The sequence below is a fragment of the Varanus komodoensis genome, unplaced genomic scaffold (genome assembly GCF_004798865.1).
Source record: "Varanus komodoensis strain SLA01 unplaced genomic scaffold, ASM479886v1 scaffold37, whole genome shotgun sequence".
Taxonomy (NCBI): domain Eukaryota; kingdom Metazoa; phylum Chordata; class Lepidosauria; order Squamata; family Varanidae; genus Varanus; species Varanus komodoensis.
In genome coordinates this window covers 3,909,741-3,929,832 of record NW_025335889.1, presented here as the reverse complement: position 1 = coordinate 3,929,832, position 20,092 = coordinate 3,909,741, and the positions used below count along the sequence as shown (strand labels likewise).

General features: G+C 40.3%; 1 protein-coding gene across 2 annotated transcripts in view; it reads left to right on the top strand.

Moving 5' to 3' along the window:
* The window catches only part of ADA (adenosine deaminase), a 126,739-nt gene that overhangs the window by 96,888 nt on the left and 9,759 nt on the right, over positions 1-20,092 (top strand). For both annotated transcript variants that reach the window (XM_044440271.1, XM_044440270.1), the window contains 6 exons: positions 2,349-2,464; positions 10,010-10,134; positions 13,647-13,718; positions 16,713-16,814; positions 18,632-18,699; positions 19,339-19,468. In XM_044440271.1, the coding sequence (XP_044296206.1) occupies positions 2,349-2,464; positions 10,010-10,134; positions 13,647-13,718; positions 16,713-16,814; positions 18,632-18,699; positions 19,339-19,468 (613 nt within the window). The remainder of the gene's footprint in view (positions 1-2,348; positions 2,465-10,009; positions 10,135-13,646; positions 13,719-16,712; positions 16,815-18,631; positions 18,700-19,338; positions 19,469-20,092) is intronic.

The window sequence follows — 20,092 nt, the reverse complement described above, 5'->3', positions numbered from 1 at the left end:
TTCCAGTTTTTCCACCCATCCCCAAGCCTCTAGGTGCTTGGACTGCAGTTCATCCCATTTACTCAAGTACTTACTTTTGACGGCTGTCACAACTTAGGGTTACTTTTAAAAATGGGTTTTTGATAAAGCCAAGCCATGAAACCTGTATATGTCTCTTGCTAATCTTATTGCAGTTGTGATTATCTATTTACCCTGTCCTTTTGTAGGCAAATGTGCTCTTGGGTTTTTACTTTGTGCCTGGCTGCACTGTTTGACATCTGTCAAGTGAAAATGAAGTAACATATTTGAAGCACCTCCAGACTCCCAAGAAAAAAAATAAGATACTTGCACATTTCTAGTGCTTTGTGTGTATGTGTGTGGAATACTAGTGATGGCTGCTTCAGTGTGTCACTTCAAAGATTGTGAAAGGCAATATTTGTGGAGGTGGGAGAAAAAAACCTGTGGCATTCACAGAAGTGGTTCTGATTGACATTGGGACAGGCGACAAGACAGATTCTACCACACATGTCCCTGGGATACCTACAGGAGGATTGAAAGGATCCTCTGTTGGCCTCACTATGGGTTGTTCCACAAAAAAGTCACACTGTGTAGCATATTTGCAGGATGGGTTGTCATGTGGTGCAGACATGCCTTCTGTCACACCTTCAGTTGAAGGCTGTGGATTGCTGCTTTTTTGCCCTTTCAGAAATAAAGTAGGTTTTAAAGATTTGGAGATGAAAGCTTAATTTGCCAGCTGGTCTTGTTCTTTGGTATATTTAGACCATGTGGAATCTGAGTATAGGCAATGTCCTTGGACTGTGTTAGACCATTAATCCATCTAGCCCAGTATTAACTGCTCTGACTGGTAGGGTTCTCCAGAGTCTTGGAGATCCTTTCTACTGGAGAACCTGGGACTTGAACGTGAGGCCTCCTACCACTGAGGTAGGCATTAGGTGGCAAACTTGCTTGCCCTTTGAATACAGTTGTGTTGTTATTGTGTTGTTATCATGAACCATGTAAAATGTGTCCCCAGATGTTCCTCTCTCACTTTAAGGCACCACTACATATTGCATGCAAATATACACAAAACCTTGGTGGATTTTTTTCTAGAGAAAAGCAACCTCAGGAGTTTGGAGCTAAGCATTAGAAGGGAAAAGGGCTTAATAACCCTCTTCTACCTGCCACTTTTTTCTGAAACTTCCCCCACAACCATCTCCTCTGTGAGGTTCTAGATGTGTACATCCTCAGCTTCACGATTTTGTAACATACATTTGCATGTCATTTATACTTCATTTGTGTAGAGTAAAATAGCACTTGACAATGTAGAATAGAAAATATTGATGTTCATTAAGATACACAGCAAATGTGTGCTACTCTAAAGCAGTAAATTCATTTGTTCAGCTTATGTGCCTTGCTTTTCCTTCTAAAACAAAAGTGAACAATTTGTCTCCCCATGTTCTGGTCCAGAACTGCTCTATCAGACCTAGGTAGGAAGCCAGTTATGAGATATGCTATAACTGTTGCAGGCCAAAACATCAGGATGACCTCAAGTTATCCACCCCTAGTCTAAAGCAAAGTCCAGTATGCCTAGGGTGTGTACCCAACTACTCAGAACATGATCCAAAATAATTTTAAAATACAGTGTTTAAAAATTAGGTCATAAGAATGCTTAAAAAAACCCGTATAAACTTTCAAGTCACTATTTAGGGGGAAAACAGTTCAGTTAATGCAAAAATAATAAACACTTTTTTATGAGCAAGAGAATAATAAAATAAATATGACTCTGAGTCTGAGATGCAACCAGCTTGAAACTGTGATCACGGAGCAGTCTTTTCTCCTTCCTCTCTCCACTATTAGGCAATCATGATGGGAAATAATGATATGCTAACCCAAGGTCCCTGTAGTGCATCTATGGGCACATTTGGGAATGAGAGAATTTGTTGTGGGCACCACCACAAAATGGCTTCCATAGAGAATGTGGCTAGGTGTGTAACAGGAGCCCTTCTACACCAGCAGTGTGCATGTACAGGGGAGAGCAATTGCAACACTAGTGGGGGAGGAGAAATGGAAAGAGTTGCTTCCTGGGATGCTTAGTTGTCTTCCATCCACACATACCTTTGCCACTTTGTTCTCTGTCTCTCTCCACCCACAACCTCTAACCTTGCTATTTCTCTCCCCCAACCTTTCTATTTGTTCCCCTTCCCTGTCTTTCTCTCTCTTCTTAGCCAGCCTCTAACCTGGCACCCTTTTTTCATTTTTAACAAACATTTTTAAAGCGGGCAGGGAATGAAAAGCTGTGTGGGCACCATGCACCTGTGGGCACTGTGTTGGGGATTCTGCACTAACTGATTTCTTTTTATTTTACACAGTGGACCTGTCACTCCGGATGACGTGGTTAGACTTGTTAATCAAGGACTGAAAGCTGGAGAGAAGGCTTTCAACATCAAAGCCAGGTCTATTCTATGCTGCATACGCCACGAGCCAAGTAATGTATTACAGCTCACCTGTGGCTCTGCTCCTTACTTTATCAAATCTATCTTTCTGTCTTCCCTGCCACACAATCACCTACCTCCACACACTGGCTCTAATTCTTCCAAATTTTATCAAGAAGCAGTTCTTTGTAGGTCAGGTGCTCAGTTACAACCTAATGTGAATAATTACTCCAACAGAAGAGTAGGCAATTGGTAGAAATATTAAGGAGATTTGCACATGGCCTACAACCTCTCTTAGAAACTGCACTTTGTACATAGTACAACAGTGAACTCCAAATTCTCTACATGCTTTTAAAAAATAGAATTTGTATTGCATACTGACCAATAAACAACCCTGGTTTGCTTTTGGGATTCCGACCCAGGAACTCTGGGATGCTGGGAGATGAAACCATGGGTTGTTCAGGTTAAACCATGGGTTCAAACTTCCACAGCAACCCTGAATTCTAGATTCAAGCATCATATAAATATCCCTCAGTTGTTCATAGCAGCAGAGGGAGGCAGTGACCAATACATTTCTCACTGCATTTCCAACAACCTGTGTTTATGGGTTGCATGCTGCAACAAACAATAGAAATAAAGAGATTAGAAGACTTCATGTAATGTCTGAATAATTGAAGAAGTCGCTAATCATTCTGGGATGAAAATGTGTTTGATTTTGTATTGTACATAATTAGTTGGGTTGCTGACGAACAAGCTAATCTGTACGTTATGTGGTTGTGTTTCTTGTGATTGCTTCTGCACTCCCCCTTTTCTCTAGAACTATCATCTTTATCTTCTTCTGTGAAAACTACTTGATTGATGGCAGATTTTGACTAACTGCGATGCTTTGGAGAGAGAAAAGAAGGTTGAGGCATTGCCAGGGTACATCATATCTTAGTGGAACTGGCCTCCTCCCCATCGCGCAGAATGTCTACTAAACTTTTCCGAGGTTGCCTCAGAGATGCAACAAGAGCAGTACTTTGCACACTGACTGCAAGCGGGAGCCCCAGCTCTGAGGTTCAAGTAATTTTCCGACCTCAGAGATGAGGATCCAACCAAAATTATGGTCTTTTAGATGTTGTCTAGGGAGGCTAGCATTGATTTGTAAGTAACTTGGTCTCAGATAGAGAAGTGACCCCCCCCCCCGAAGAACTAGAGTTTGCTTTATTTTTTTTTAATTCTTAGTGAATAGTAACAGCATATTTAAAGAAATACAGCCAATGATGTTAATTTTTAACTTGCTACTTATCTCTGTTTTTTCTTTCTGCTGAGCTAAAGTATGTTACTGGTTTAAGACTGGCTGTGTCCTAAGCCAGGACATTTTAATTGATTGCAGATTGCTCTGAGCTAATGAGAATTTTCTGTCTTGGAGTTTTGTGAACGCAGCAGTAAATTAAAGATAGTATTAATAAACCTTTGTACATGCAGTGAAACAGTGGAGGATTTTGTAGCTTTGAAAATATCCTGACAGCCAGAATGGCATCTTTACAGTTCATTCGGGGACATATGGGCATACAGCATTTGGAGACATCTACTGCAACTACATTCACTTCCATGGCCTTTAGCATACCTAACCTTTTATTGAATCAGGCTAGAAGTTGAAAGGAGGGTGCAAATACGAAGCGATTTAGATGGGTCTCTGGCTGTTCTTGTCTACATACATAAATACATACAGACAATAACAATTACCTGCAGCAAATGGTTACTATTTTTAATAAGAATTGGCACACAGGAACTGGTTGATGTACAATATAAATGCCTACTTTTAATAAGTGTTAAGATGATTTGGAGTTACCTGAGTAAATACGAAGTGTGGTTTCTAAGCCAAACACCTTTTGTGAAAATAACCACCACATAATTAATTGGATTGGACGCTAGCTTACATTTTATTTCAAAACCATAGTCTGATCTTGCATAAACAAGAATACTCCCCTTTCCTCTTTTGAAGTTTACTGTGCTTCTTAGGGGAAAATCGGGCCTGTAATCTACACAATATGATTTTGTGGGGTAGATTAAAAAATACCCCCTTCCTCTTGAGTTTGATCCAAAATTATTTCCTGCATTTCAGACAAAGAAAGTCTATTAAGACAGCTAATAGCAAGAGGGAAAGCAAGACAGTCACCAAAACAAAACACAAAACTAGCTGGAGTTTATACAGAGACAGCAAAACTTCAAGGTGCTGGTTTGACCTCTGAAGCCCCTAAAGAGCTTAGATTATGAGCATCTCAGGAGCATCTCCTCTATAAGCCCCTTTGCACATACAGTCTGCTAATGAAGCCCTCACTAAATAGTGGGGGAGTTTACAAAGGAGAGGGCTGTGCAGTTCTGATCTATTGATTTAAAGTGAGAGATTTTTCTGTTCCGAATAAAATCTGACAGATCTGATGCTGTGATTGGCACTGTGGCTGAAGCAGAATTTGTGGCCTGCTTCATTTCTGAGCCAAAGTATGTAAGGCAGTGTAGATTCGGGCACTTTCATACCTGCGTATCTTATTGCTTCTGCATGCTTAGAACTGTAGTTGAGCAAGGAGCATTGGTGCAGATTTCAAGCCAAGAGTAAAATTGTGCCAAGCATGTATTGTCAGTGATAAGACTTTCCCCTAATATTGTGTCTTAATTTTACCCCCCGCTTTTTGTTCTTTTGGGTTTGTGTTTTGATTTTGAATCTCAAGATAAAAACATATTTGAAAACAAAACAATTTCCCCTAAAAATGTCTTCCGTCTCCTAAAAATCTTTGCCAACATAGTCATGCCCCAAAATTTGGCTTCTAGTGGCACTGCATGCCTGTAATATGTTTTTGCATCTACACTACAGTCACTGCCCCAAGATGGTTGGGCTACAAGGCCAATCTCATGTAGGCTATTATAATTTAATCCTGTAAAGTAAACAGCTTTATGAAGGAGCCCTTGTGAACTTTTTATTGTGTGATTAACTGCTTTATTAACTTTTACTGGGAGGTGGGCGGGGGGGGGGCGGGAATTCTTGCAGCTGGCCCATGGCATTTGTTGAAAGATCTTTTGAAATTAGAGATTAGATAATTAGTCAAGGATCCCTGTGTACTTCCACAGGCCCAGGTATACATAACTATCATACATTCCTTCAGTTTAGGAAAGCATGGGAGCTGTTTACATCAGACAACTGCAAATGGGCTGTTGCTTTTGTAATTCATCATTATTAGCTATAACTTGTATGCCTGAGATGGGGTTGCTTGCTGCTCCATGGTTGAAAACTTCTGCCTGGTTAGAGTTCTCAAAATGGGAACATTGCAAGATCCACCTGTTTTGGCTGGCATTAAAGAACTGAGGCTAAGCAAAGTAACCTTAATTTCTGTATTACAACTTTAATTAAGTGCATTATGGGGGGCTTGAATAACTACCTGTCCAGGTTTCTTCGGAAGCGGTAGACAAGAAACCAAACTTAAATGAAAGCAAATGGATTCACGAATGTGGTGCTTAGTTACAGCATGCTAGTAGTAATACTACACTGCTAAGAGCCAGTGTGTTGTAGTGATTAAGGCTGCGGGACTGGGACTCAGGTGAGCCGGGTCCCCTCCTAGCCATGCAGCCAGTCACAGACTCTCAACCCAACTTACCTCACAGGGTTGTCCTGGGGGTTTAATTGAGAGCAGTAGGAGGAGAATGGCGTAAACTGCTTTGAGTTCAGTATAAGAAAAAAGCAGGATATAACTAATAAATAAGTAGTAGTTGTTGTTCAAAACAGATGCTGCTGCATCTGGAAGATGTTGCTCCCCAGGAAAGGAGAAACAGGTTGCTTAGCTCCCAACATAATAAAAACCATATTTGATTAAATGCATTTTAAGGCCCATTCAAACATTAACATGTTCAATTTTGATCAGGTAGATTTTTTCCTTGGCTGTTCTCAGGAATTTCAAAAATTCCAAGGTAATAGTCAGATCTGTATATCCAACCATCAAGATATAGGATTCAGTAGTTCTAGAAATACCAGACAAAATTAGCAAAACAACATTCTTTCAGTTCCTAAGAAAACAATCTCACTATCAAACTTTACTTGGACTACATTAAGGCCAGATAGCCAAGACCTAATCATATAACCTTTCAAGGCCGTGACAGCTGCGTGTTTTTGTTGGCCTGGGCTTATGAAACACGCAGCTGCCGCGTGCTCAGAAGAATTCTTTTGAATAAGTTTAGCAACCACCACAGTCTGTACAGATACGTAGTATTGAAGCCAATAGTATGGGAGAAAAAGGCATTTTCAGTTCCAGTAGATCAGATGCAAAAACTGAAGTAAAAAAATGATGATCTTTGGAAGCTATTGGACTGATTGCATTAAACTATTTGAAACCTACATGTGGCTCAGGAGAGAGTTTCAGAGGCTGAACCATATAACTGGCTTTCAAAGCATGCTCTCAGCAGCCTGAGCTCACCCATGTTATAGGCCTGAATGTCTCACTGACTCATTCCAGTGAGTTGGTTGACCTAGGAGGCAGAGTGCAAAAGCATTTGTGCAAATTAGTAGACTGTTCCCTCAGTTGGTTCTGATGTAACTATAAGGCAATTATATCTTATATCTAAGGCTATCCTTATGAGGAATTTAAAGCAGGTTATATGATCTCATGCAGTCCTGCAATTTCTGCTTCTGCTTGCATGCCCTGGGCTGAAAGCGAGAGTATTCAAAATGCAGCAAAACTTCTGCCTCACACTTTGGGAGGCTTGTACAGCAATAGTCTCCCTTTTCAGTAAATAGGACAACATTTGAGAAGTTCTGCATGAGATGTTGTCAAACTTGGAAGAGATTGGGACAAAATAAACATGGGGTTCAGTCTTGACAGCTGGCCTCCTATCTGTTTCTTTTAACAGACCAATTAGGAATCTGTCATCTCATTGCTTTTAAAAAAAGAATCTCCAAAGTGAATCAGGATAGAGTGTTTAATGCAGAAGTGCCCTTGCCAGATTGTTTTGTTGGAAGCTTTTTGATTTGTTTGGAGTAAGAGCAAATGTAGGATAGGCAGCTCTTACTGACACCTGCTAGAAGGCTTCCTCTGTATCTACCTGCAAGGATGTACTCACCCCTGTGGACCAGAAGAAGACACAGGCATCATTTGGTCCCTACCTGGTGCTTCAGCTAGTGACCTGGCTTTGTTGCACATGAGCTTCCCTAACTGAAACACCAGGCAGAAGCACACGTCTCCATCCAATGCCATATGCTGGCACCTGGCTTTGATACAGCAAGCTTTCCCTAATCAGGGAAATTGAAGACACCCGTTCTTGGCTGGGGGGCTGGAGGGGGGGCTTTGCCTACCATATACCTTCCCCTATTGTGAGCAGGGGAGTGCTTTGCTAAGTGAATATTTGCTATTATTTCCAATTCAGAGTCTGAAATAACACTCAGGATTCCCTGCTAGCCCTGAAGGAGCAGGGCTTGAGGGAAGGGTTGGGAAGAGTAGCCTTGAAGCAGCTTGCAGGACCGAATCAGTATATGGGACAGAAATTCCCCATCCCTGCTGTGAACGTGGCTTAAATTAATGAAGGAACCGTTTTCTGTTCTTCTCCCACTCCTAATCATATATAAACTACAGTTGCCCATACATGAAGCAGTACAGCAATTATAAGAGAGTTAGTTATTGAAGTCTTGAAAAAAATATATCAATGCCGCATCCAGGTATTTGAGTTTATTTGTATGCCAAACACACTGTGTGTTCTATATAAATGTAGATAGTGCCCTGTGAAAGCCATGCATCTAGAAGGTGCATTCTAGCAGAAGTTGGTGGAAAACCATTCTGCACTGCAACAGACTAGCAGTTTTTACAGGCGTGCAGCAAACCAAGCACGCCCTACCTCTACTAAAATGACCACAGTATTTTACAGGAGAAGCTTGGACTTTTCTTCCTGTGTGTCCCATATTTGTTCTGACAGTTTACTCAGTTAAATTGCTCTTAACAAGACGCCCGGAGTTATCTGAACTCTTCACCTGTAGGCTTTTCACTTTTTGTAAAAGGAGTTTTCTAAACCTCGGTATTTAATAGCATTTGTTGCAAATATTTAAGTGTTTTACTCTTTCACAAGGGACCATTTCACAGAATTTGTTTTTACTTTGGTTTTAGAGAATTTTATTGAACCATGAAAAGTGTTTTATAAATGGAATCCTTTTGTATTGATTACTATGAAAGTAAGCTGAGAAAGAGCTACTGCTTGGTCAGTAAGCTTGTATGCAGCTTTTCGGTACATTGCATTGGTTGGCAGTTCATATGCTCCTAGAAATGGAAGAGGCCAACAAAACCTTAAACAAAGTTCACTTGGGCTTGTGCATACCAGATCAAGTGGTACTATTGGAAAGGGTATGTTCAGACCCCCGACTTTGCATCCTGTATAGACATTCTTCTTTGTTTCTGCTGAAAGGTGGTCAAATGATGGGGGAAAGCTCTCTGGGCATACTGTGAGTTGGAATTTGGTGTGGTAAAGCAACGGCATGATTGCTTTATTGCTTACCTAAACCCAACATTCTTCTTGGTCTCACAGCCTTTGGATGTAGAGCTGGCTATTAAATCTTTCTCATCTAGTCTAATTCTGGCATGCCCATGATGGAAATGGTAATGATCTGAGTGTTCCATTGAGATGAGACCATACTTTGATTTGGTCTACCAGATCCAAAACTCAGTATTTTCTGTGATGAGTACTTAACTGCAATTTGTCCCTGAGATGGAAGGGCTAAGATGAGCACTTTGGCTTAGCAGGAAACCAAAATTAAAAGGACCATATGAACCAGAACTGAACAAACCCTGAAACAGAAGGAAAAGAAGGGGGAGAGATGCAGATATGTTTTTCTACAACTCGTGTGTGTGTGTGTGTGTGTGTGTTCCTTTATGAAGCATTGGGTTCCGGGTTTAATCCATGGCATATTCAAGTAGGGCTGGAAAAGGCACCTACCTGAACGCCTGGAAAGCAGTCGCTAGTCAGTGTTTACAGTAAAGCTTACATAGTGTTTATTTTGTAAAGTTTGCATAATTAATATCAGACTGTACTGCTTGCATTTTTTTGCTGTTTGGCTTCACTGTTTACATTTCTTTCTCCCTGTACCCATGGAGCTATGCACACATACGTTGGACTACTGAGAGTAACGCTTCATGCAACCAATGCTACCATAAATCCTCCAATCTTGAAAGTGTCATAAGATTTGTCATTGTTTATACTGGGCAGGTGACTTTCAGAAATCTTGGCCTTGTAGCACAGGGAGCCTTTTACACCATTCCATTAATATAATACTTCAAAGGGCAGTTTGTGTAGGGATCTGAAACCCTTAATTGTAAAAAAGAGCTGTATGTTCTCATTAGCTTCTGGAAGTTTCAAGAAGTATAGCTAAATATCCCATGCCAAGGAATAAATTCATTTATTTCAAAGAATACTTCTTTGTCATTGTTGGAGTATCTGCATGACCTGCTTTAGAAGGTCTTATCAAGGGGGAAAATGCAGGAATGGTGTTCTGGTATGTCATATTCCTATGAATACAAATTTTATTTAAGTGAGGCTTGGGAGGTGGTTGGGGGAAAAATGCCCATCTTCACTCAAGTTTTTCTTTCCAGAATGGTCACCAGAAGTAGTAGAGCTGTGTAAGAAGTATCACAATGATACCGTGGTTGCTATAGACCTAGCTGGAGATGAGTCCTTAAAAACTGACTTCTGCTTAAACCATCAGGAGGCTTATAAGGTTTGTTCAATTTCATAAGGACAATTCGGCAAAAAGTTATTATTGGGTGGGTGGGGGATTGATACTTGGAAATCTACCATGCCCTATAGAATTTGAGAACAACACTATTTAATATTCTCCCATAGTTGTCTGTATGAAAGCCAGTGTGGCATGGTGATTAGTGTTAGGCTGGGGACTCAGAGACTTGGCTTCCAGTCTCCACCCAGCCATGGCACTCTCTGGTGACTGGCCCCGTCACTCATTCTCAGCCTAGCCTGCCATACAGGGTGGTTGCTGTGAGGATAAACCGGAGTGTGGGAGGACTATGTAAGCTGCTGCAGGTTTCTCAGAAGAGGAGAAACGTGGGATGTGAAAGTAATTTAAGAAGTCTTTGTATAAACATGCATTTGGAAAAGAGTTGCTTGAACTCCTGATTAACACTGGGGTATAAGAACCAGATCAACTGCTAGTAAAACCTATGCCACAGACCGTGTCTTAACAAGGATCAGAAAACCTCTCGCTGAAGCTTTAGAAATAGAGGATTGGTGTGGTTGCATCTCTGGACGTTGTACTCCAGTGTACTCCATCATACTTCATTATGATAATTTTTATCAACAGTATGAACTTTATTATATAAAGATGGGAGGGGTAGAGTTTCTACTCAGAGGCCCCCTTCCCTTATACCTTTCTCACAGTTCTGAAAATGACTGAAAACTATTGGGCCTAAGAGTGACTTGCTCCTATATTCTAACTTCTTTCAAAACAAATAAACAAACAAGGCTTTATTGGCATCAAGTCTCATTGAATTGTTTCCTTTGACCTCTGTGGCATGTAGTGTTTGACTATCAAGCAAAATATTTCTTCATGACATGCACTTTCTAATTTATTGTATTTCCTGGAATTGTTCATGATAACATATAAACTAATAATTCTTTATCAGTTCTATTGTGCTGACATTCCTTGCCATGAATCTTGTAAGAGCATTAGAATATCTACTGGTTGAAATATATCTGTTGATTTCCCTATCACACAAGCCAGTGGCGGAAATTTCAGCAAAAGAACCAGAAGGGAAAATCCAGCTTCTTTGTCTTGGCTATCAACATTCCAATTATTCATCCTCAACGAAAAAAAGTTAGTAGCATATTTGGAGGAAGGCCAACTTCAGAATTCTTGGATCCACCGCGTGTTTTTTACTAGCACCCCAAAGTCTACCAGCTAGAGGCTGGTGCCAAATACTGGCTTAGAGGTGCTGAAATGCATTTCTAATTAAAGAACAGGCTGCCTCTCTCACATGCCCAGTGCAAAAATTTTTAGTACCAGAAATGAGCTTTCAGTTTCTTTGTACAATAATCCATACTATAGTTTCCCACCCCCACTTATTGTATTTAAAGGAGACTTGTTTAGAAAGGAGGAAGATGCCTTTCCGCTTTTGAACAATGGGAAATCAGAAATGCCCATCAGAAATGTATCAGTAGAGATCCTAGTCTGCCTTCTGCCTACCACTGCAATACACAGCCAGGTCTTCATTCTGCCTATTTTAGTTCACAGGAGGTGTTTTAGTGGGGTGCTTTAATCAAGGATATAAAGATATGGATATGGCTATAACTGCATCAAGAGCAGAATAGCAGCATGCTGTTGGAACCTGAAAAGCAAACTAACATATAATTTACACAATTAGTAATTGTGAGATTTTTTGTTAAAATTGAAATGCAGACAGGGTGTGCAATCTGGATCAAGGCATGCTGTGAGAGCGCTTCAACACTGTACTACTGTAATCTGTTTTGGAAGGGATCCCTTCATGGCTGCTCTTTGTATCAGAAAGGAATTCTTTGTTGCCAGTAGCAGAGTTCCTCCTAAGGCAAGTCGCTGTGGCAAGGACTGAATGAATTAGGACTTTGTCAAGGGCAAAGAGCCAACACCCTCTGGCATCACACCATGGCCCAGTGAGCCCCACACACTACAATTCATGATTTTAAACGGTAGTATCTAATTGGGTGAATAAGCGCAAGTGTCCCTGCCTCGTTTCTTCCTTTTCTTTAGCTTGATGGTTTGGTTCTTGGATTCAGTTCTGGGGGAGGAAAACCCTGATGGAATGTTCCTCCTGGATGGCAACTGCAGCATAATTTCCTGTTTTTATAGAGAATGATAAATTCCATTAGAGCCAGTGAGACATACTTAAAAGCCACACAGATGGGTGCAGAATTGGAAATTAGATTTGTAAAGGTGTGTTCTTCTTCATTTAGCATACTGTTGGGGTTCTTTGCCTAACTCATATTTAACAAAACAGCTGCACTTAGATGTGCCAAGTTTTAAATCATTGCAGCATTCCATAAGCAAGATAAAATTTGTGAGAAAATGGCAAAAGAATTTTTAGTTTCAAGATTGTCTCAAACATCTAAGTACCTTCCCCTCCAAGGTGTCAGAGCACGCAGTTGCAGACTGTGTTTCTGATTAATCCTCCATGTCAATAGACTCAAACATTTCTGTGTTTTGTCAGTACTTTCCATATTCATCATAATTCCTGCTCTATTAGCACTGGATAATAGCAGCAGCATTGTGCCAGAAGTTGCAAAAGCAGGAACATTAAGGAATTTAACTACTGCTCTTAAAGAGTCAGGATTTCATTATTACTTTCAGTTAAAATATGAAGCCACACCAGTGATCAAATGATTACTTGTTAGTCATGATGGCATGGGCTCTGAGTGCGGTTCCACATGGTATTTTTCACCTGCCACTTTACCAAGCCCTCTTGCTTCCGGATTCTTTGTGGAATTAAGCTGGTGCTGCAGCATAGCTGTGCTATAGCAGAATTGCAAGAATACATGAGTCTTTTTGAAACATTCTGCAATGGAAAGATAAGACTTTATTTCCCTCATTCTGAAAAAAAGCCACCAAACCCCATGGGAAACAGAGGCTGATGACATCATGTAAATACCCACAAACTAGCATAAGTGAAGAATTGCAAATACGCAATGCCTTCTGTGAATAAGTCCCTAGTGTACTTGCTGACCAACTGGTGGTTTCTGTAGAATGGCTTTTATCAGTTTTTCAGGGCCACCTAGTAGTAGAATAACATGTTTGTTCATCTTCACATCAGCATATACACGTACAAGAATATGACAGTTTCCTTATTCATGACTGCTAACCAGTCATCCAACTTGTTCTTGTAGTGACTAACATCTGAAAAACCATGCTCAGTGAGGCCTTTTTCAGAGGTAAATATGCTCAGGGTTGCATCCCAAATAATAAAAATGAAATGTACAGCACGTGTCTTGTTTCTTGTCCAGCCTAAAATGTCAAGAAATTGGCATCTTCTATCTGTATATATTTCAATAAAATAACTGTTTTTCCCCTCTCTGAGAGAAACCATAATCCACAAAAGGATTTTTTTTTGCTGTGAATCTATATTATACAGCTATTTTAAGTCTACAGTCAAGATAGATAAGGTAGCTAATAAAATACTCAAATATGTTAGCTCTGATAGTCTTTCTCTCTCTCCCACACCCATTTCCTTTGTGTTGCCTTTTGTTTAGAAAGCAGAACAACTTGGCATTCATCGGACTGTTCATGCTGGTGAAGTCGGGAATGTCCAGGGCATTAAAGAGGTAAGACATTGCACTACAGTACAATTACATTGGATCTCCTCAAGAAAACTCAGTAGATACAGATAACAGCAAATTGTAGAATATGGCTGGCTAGAAAAGAAATGTTATCTGTCACAGTTGCAAAAATGCACGCTACAGAAAATATGTTTTTATTTCACTTTCTGAAGAGGTAAGAGGTGCCTTGTAACCCACAGTTCTTCATGGTCTCTGTGCATCACACATACGGACTTTGCGTCTATACAGATCCTATTGTTGGGAAGCTTCTATAGCTAAAATGAAACATTTAGCATCTAGCTACTGTAACAGCCTTGCATATCTTCCTGACTTCCATGGAATTCAATCTCTTCCCCAGTCAAGCTATCCCTCAATCCTTAATCAAACCAGTTCTTTTACTCCGTGGCCCTCCTTCCACTATTCCAGTTTCTAATCAAGTCCTGCTTACAATAATAATCGACTTCAGCTTTGTAATCTTTTCCTTTTCTTGGCCTCCCCTTCCAGTCTCACTATGTTTAGCTGGAAAGCAAAATGAGTCATCAGTTTAAATCCCCACGCATGGAGCATGCAGGCTTAAACCATTTTCCTTCTTGCCTGGTTGAGAGTTCCAAAAGATCTTACAAGACAAATCAAGCCATGTGTTTTTCCCTACAGTCCTCTACAGCAGCCTTGTGCAACTTGGCACCAGAGCTCTAGAAGTCTTGGACATCAGCTCACATCAGCTCCAGCCAGCACAGCTAGTGATCAGGGATCCTGGAACATGAGTCTAAAACATCTGGCTTTAGACCAGTGAAGGCTGCTCTATTGACAAGGCCATGGGAAGAACTCTATTTGCTAGAGTAGGAAACATCCTGGGATTGATCAGTGCCAAACCTTTTTCCAATTCTAATCTGATTAACTCTCACTGTATTATCTATTAACTGGCTATGAGAAACCTGAGATTTCAGATGCTTCCTATAAGTATTATACACGGCACTCGATTCATGTGCCTCTCTTGCTATGCGATCATACGTTCTGGAGCATACTTAGCAATTGTTCTTCCAGGATCACCTCTCTCGCAACTGTTAACACCTAAACCCATCACTGTCTGTCAAGTTCCTCTTCCTAGAAGTCGTGTCTCACCTTGTTGAGTTTTTGTCCTTCTCTGTAGAGCTCTTTTTAATCCATACGCCTTCCTGAAGTCTTGTTTTCCTTTCCTGAAGCTCTCTTCCCTCTCCCCAGGGCTTATGAGTTTGCAGCTGGCTGTCCATCATTGAAACTTTGGGTCATCATTCTCTACAATTTGGTCAGAACATGACAGAGAATATTCCTTTTTCTCTCTTTCTGAAACTGTTTTACTCCTTCTTTAAGTCCTACTATTCTGTCTTCTCTCTTCTTTCAAAGCTGAAGTTGCACTGCACAATTGTACTACAAGCTTAACCTCAACCTGCCTTTTCTCTCTCCCTTTCTTCAATAGACTGTCCTCCCCCAATATAGGGCCAGGGTCTCAATAGGAAGTAGTTCCCCATATTCTTAAGGACTTTCTCTCTAAACAGGAGCAGTAGTCTGCAGACATACTTAGAGACTTCTATCTTGACCAAGCATGATAAAAGCCCTTCATCCTAAAACTGCTCCCAAATATCAAGGGAAGTAAAGAAGCAGTTTAGATAAAGTGAAGAACTCTTGCTCAAAGGACAAATTGGCAAATTTCCCAGGAGCATACAATAGTACCTTATGTATGCTCACCAGCCTTTCTGGGTTCTGTCTTTATTCTGCATCATTTATTTCATAACATTGAGCTTTTTTTGATTAAGAGATTTGGGGATTTGATGCAAAAAGTATAGGTGCAGTGGAAGTGATTTTTGTCGCTGGTGTGGCATAGTGGTTAGTGTTGGACTTGAACACAGGAGACCAAGGTTCTAGTCCTCACTCAGTCATAAAGCTCACTGGGTGACTTTGAACTAGTTATAGTCTCTCAGTCTAACCTACCTCACAGGATGGTGATTGTGAGGATAAAATGGAGAGGAGAACTATGTAAGCTGCTTTATAACTTCCTTGCTAGAGGAAAAATAAGGTGGGGTATACATAGAATGTCTAATATATAGTTTTATTATTTTGAATAAAATGTTGGCAACAGCTTCAAGGCTAGGAGCTAGAAGTGGCTGAATATGGTTTGTATGTTGTATATTAATTTGTTAACTTGCTCTGTTTGTGGGAAGCTTAGAACTTGACCTGCCTTGTGATGGTGGCGGTTTGGGGCATGATGTGCACCAGGAGTTGTCCTGCACAATCAGTACAGACTTGATTCACTCATGATGCCAAATCATCATTATGCCTTAGATGAGCAGGCCTCATGCCCTCACCCGTTTCTGAGGTTCGGAGTGCAAACTGCATAGTTTGCTGGTTCAGATGTAAGGAAAATTATCATTTTAGCAAAGAGGAGAGTATAGTAGATGACAAGGAGATGAGGAAAATGACTGGATTCACATGACATGACAACCCAGCGTGGGTAAGTAGGGACAATGCATTGTTGTGTTATGTGAACCCAGACTGCTTCCCCTAGGGTTGCTTGTTTGTGGGCAGCAAGATATCCCGGCAAACCATGGCTGGTTTGGGGGGCTGTTGTACCTATGATGGCTTGTTGTGCTACCCAGTGACAGACCCCATTGTAGATCAAGACATAGGCCTTTTTTTTTTTAACTTGAGTGTTTCACTGTCTTTGCACCTTTTCCACCATTCCCCAAGATGGTAGGCGCTCAAAGGTAGAAAAATGTGAGGCACTGCATTTATAGGAACATGGTGTTTTGACGGTGTTCAAAACTCAGACTTTCTTTTAAAATGTGTTTTTTGGCAGTGCTAATTGAGTTTGTTTTTTGAGTGGGATATAAGCATATGGTTCTAAATCTATCAATGAAGTCCTCCAATTTTTGAGGATGTTGCTGTTGGATTAGCTGTATAAGTCACAGTAACCTTATCTGCAATTACATGATTCTTCATATCCTTTTCCATTTGATATTATAGGCAATTAACGTCCTAAAAGCAGAGCGTATTGGCCATGGCTACCATGTCTTTGAAGATGAAGCTTTCTATAAACAACTGTTAAAAGACAATATACACTTTGAGGTAATGGACTATATTGCAGGTCTAGAATTTCTACAACTGTGATTTGAAGTATGGCTAGAGAGCAGATCAGTAAGAGCAGTAAAACTTCCACTGCTTCTCATAGTCTTGTAACTGCTACTGATCTTCTCCCTCATCCCTTTTCAGCCTTTATTTTTAATCTCTTGGAAGGATCTCAAAAGGAGATGGTCTGGCATATATTTGCAAGTTTTTATCCTTGCTGTGGAACTTTGCATGAGCAAATGAGCATTTGTAGAATTTTTCTCTTCCATTGTACAGTTCTGTCATGAGAGCTGTGTAATTTTTCCCTTAGTTTTACTGCTTTGGCATGAGATTTGTGGATGTTTAGCAAACCCACTTGCTGTTGTGCAAGCTTTATGCATATCTGACAGCTAACAATGGAGAACAGTGGAGGAATGCAAATGGCACAGAGAAGAGGGATAAAAACCAATAGAGGCTGGTGACTTCAGGAAAAGGAAGCTTTAGGAGCAGATGCTGTTCCTTTAAAACGTTATTTAGCATGGGAAGTGCCAAAAAGGAGGCACTTCTTTGACAAGAGCGGGATATGCATATGCTTAGCTAAATAACGGACACATTCTCATGCAGTCTTGAGCAAGAGCACAAGATCCAAACAAAGAACCCCAAAGTTTGTATGCATTCCTGTGTTCATAACAGCTCAGAAAGTTATTTCGTTTTTCTGATCTGATGCGGGTGGGTGGGACAAAGGGAGTTTTCACCATGAGAGGCAACTGCAGTGGGCCAGTTGCACTTTAGTGCTCATATAGGAAGCAAAAAGAAAAAAGGAAAAGAAAACTTAAGCTACAAAGCCCCCTGGGATCTCCTCAGTGGAGGACTGAGAGGGATTGAGAATGAAGTGAACCACGGGAAGTTGCCGAGCAGGCAGTAAAAGAGAAGTCTTCCAGCACCTGCAGCTTCTTCTTAAGGTAGCTTTGCCTGACTTCTGCATTCACCCATAGAGTCTGAACATTAGTCAATCTGTCTCTGTATTGACCACATTGATTGATCGATCGATGGATCGATTGATTGTCACTGCTCTTCAAGGTTTCAGACAGGAATCTTTCACTGCCAGACCTGGAGATTCCAGGGAGTTACTACAGCTATGAGAGTTAGGTGGTGGTGCAGTTCTAGCTGCATAATGTTAAGATGCCTACTTTTCAGCTGAAATAAAGAAAACTTTTCTAGAAATTATGAGTTCTTTCGAAAAGGGCAACTACTCACTCTTCCATAACCCTGATCAGCAGACATATCCGAGGATGTGTACAGTTCAAGCCAGATTCATAATTCTCATGATACATGTTCTCCGATATCTCTACTGCAGTATTTACTGCATGATGCCTAGAGAAAATTGAGTTGTTCAATAAATTGAATAAATAAATTGAACTTTGCCCTTTCCCAGTGCCAGAGAGATTCTAAATAAACTATGTAAAAGGATATTTCATTCCTTTAGCATAAAACCTTTGAGGGAGCTGCAGAAGGATGACTCTTGATGTACAGTATGTAGCATAAATGGTACACCAGTTTATTCTTTCACCTTTGCTGAGGTGCGAGAACGGACTGCACAGACACTGTCCAGTGGTCTTACTGTCATCGTGCTTACTGTCTTCACAAGCACATTTTTTTCTTAGTGAGCAGGAGATGAAATATTTCAGCTAGAAGTGTAAGAGTAGAATTATTTTGAACTGTGATGAGCTGCTCCGGAGCATATCCTTGCACCCGACATAACATGCTCTGTTTTTTGTTCATTTTAAAAGGGATGTGTACTGATTCTCTCTTTGTGTTTTTTAACGATAAACATTCAGGTCTGCCCATGGTCTAGTTACCTCACTGGAGCATGTACAGCACCCTTCAGTGAACATCCAATAATAAGGTAAGGTAGTTGTTTTTAGATGCAGTAATGATCCTGCATCTTGTTATTGTTAAATAAATATTGTTATTTTTTGTGTTTTAACTTTATGTTGTGAGCCGCCCCGAGGCTTTGGCGAATGGGATGGCATAGAAATGTTTTAATAAATAAATAAATAAATAAATAAATAAATAAATAAATAAATAAAATAATTTATTTTACATTATTCCCTGATACTTAAAGCAAACTCTCTATCCAGTCAGTTATCAAAACCTTTTGGTTTTGTTCTGTTGACTCCTGAAATGGGTTGTAACCAGCAGGAAATATGCTGCACCGTGTCCAGTGCAGCTTTATTCTGTTCCATTGTGAAGAGGCGGAGGGGGAGTGCTATGCTTAAGCCCCAAATTATTATGCATCCCCACCTGCCTTGCCCTTGCTTTTTATCCAGAACACTCTTTGACACTTCATTGAGTTGTTGTTTTTTTCTGTAACAAAGAAAAGCAGTTTGCAGTTGTGCCATTCAGACTGTAATGTTGGAAAATACGTGACTGAATGCAAATAGATAGAAATCCTAGAAAAGCTGCCTGCACAGTGTTTTTTGCTCATGAGAAAATGAAAAGTGTTAGTCCCTTTAATATCATCATCACATACCTGCTTTTCTAGGTTTATGAAAGATGGGGCAAATTACTCATTGAACACAGATGATCCTCTTATATTCAACTCCACAATTCACAAAGACTACAAAATAGCTCATGACTATATGGGCTTCAGTGAGGAGGAATTCAAGAGATTGGTGAGTTGGTCTGGTTTTTCATGTTGTTTGCAGAATTTTCTTGTAATAACTTACAGTTCAATCCTAAAGCCTACTTACTTGGAAGTGTGCGCTTATTCCAGGTAAATTACATTCATCCTGGCAAAGTTAAATATTCTAAACAGAAATGATCATATGGGAACCAAGCCGTGGTGGGCATAACATTTGCAAGCTATTGCCCAGCTACTCCTCCCCAATGAATAGAATTTATATTTCAGAAATCTGAATTGTAGTGATGTGTTAAGATTATTGCAATTTGGGCAGAGAGCTGCAGATAATTTAGCTTCTCACATGATTATATGTCAGTTGTTTTAAGATAATGCTTTGTAATAGCCATCTGTTTCCACCACATGCATCAGCGTACTGTCATAAGCTTTGTCACCGCAAATTCTGTGAGAAGCTGATGTGCCTCAATCCATGCCCTGGCTCAGTTGAAAGCAGACCTTGCAGTACTTGAAAACTTAATGTTGTTACTGTGACATTAACATTTGGAAATCTTATCCTGTAAACATTTGCTAGTCTATAAGATTCCACAAGTATCTTTGTTGTAATTCTTCTCAAAATCGTCTCTAAGTTTACCTCCCTGCTCCACTTGTTTATTATAAG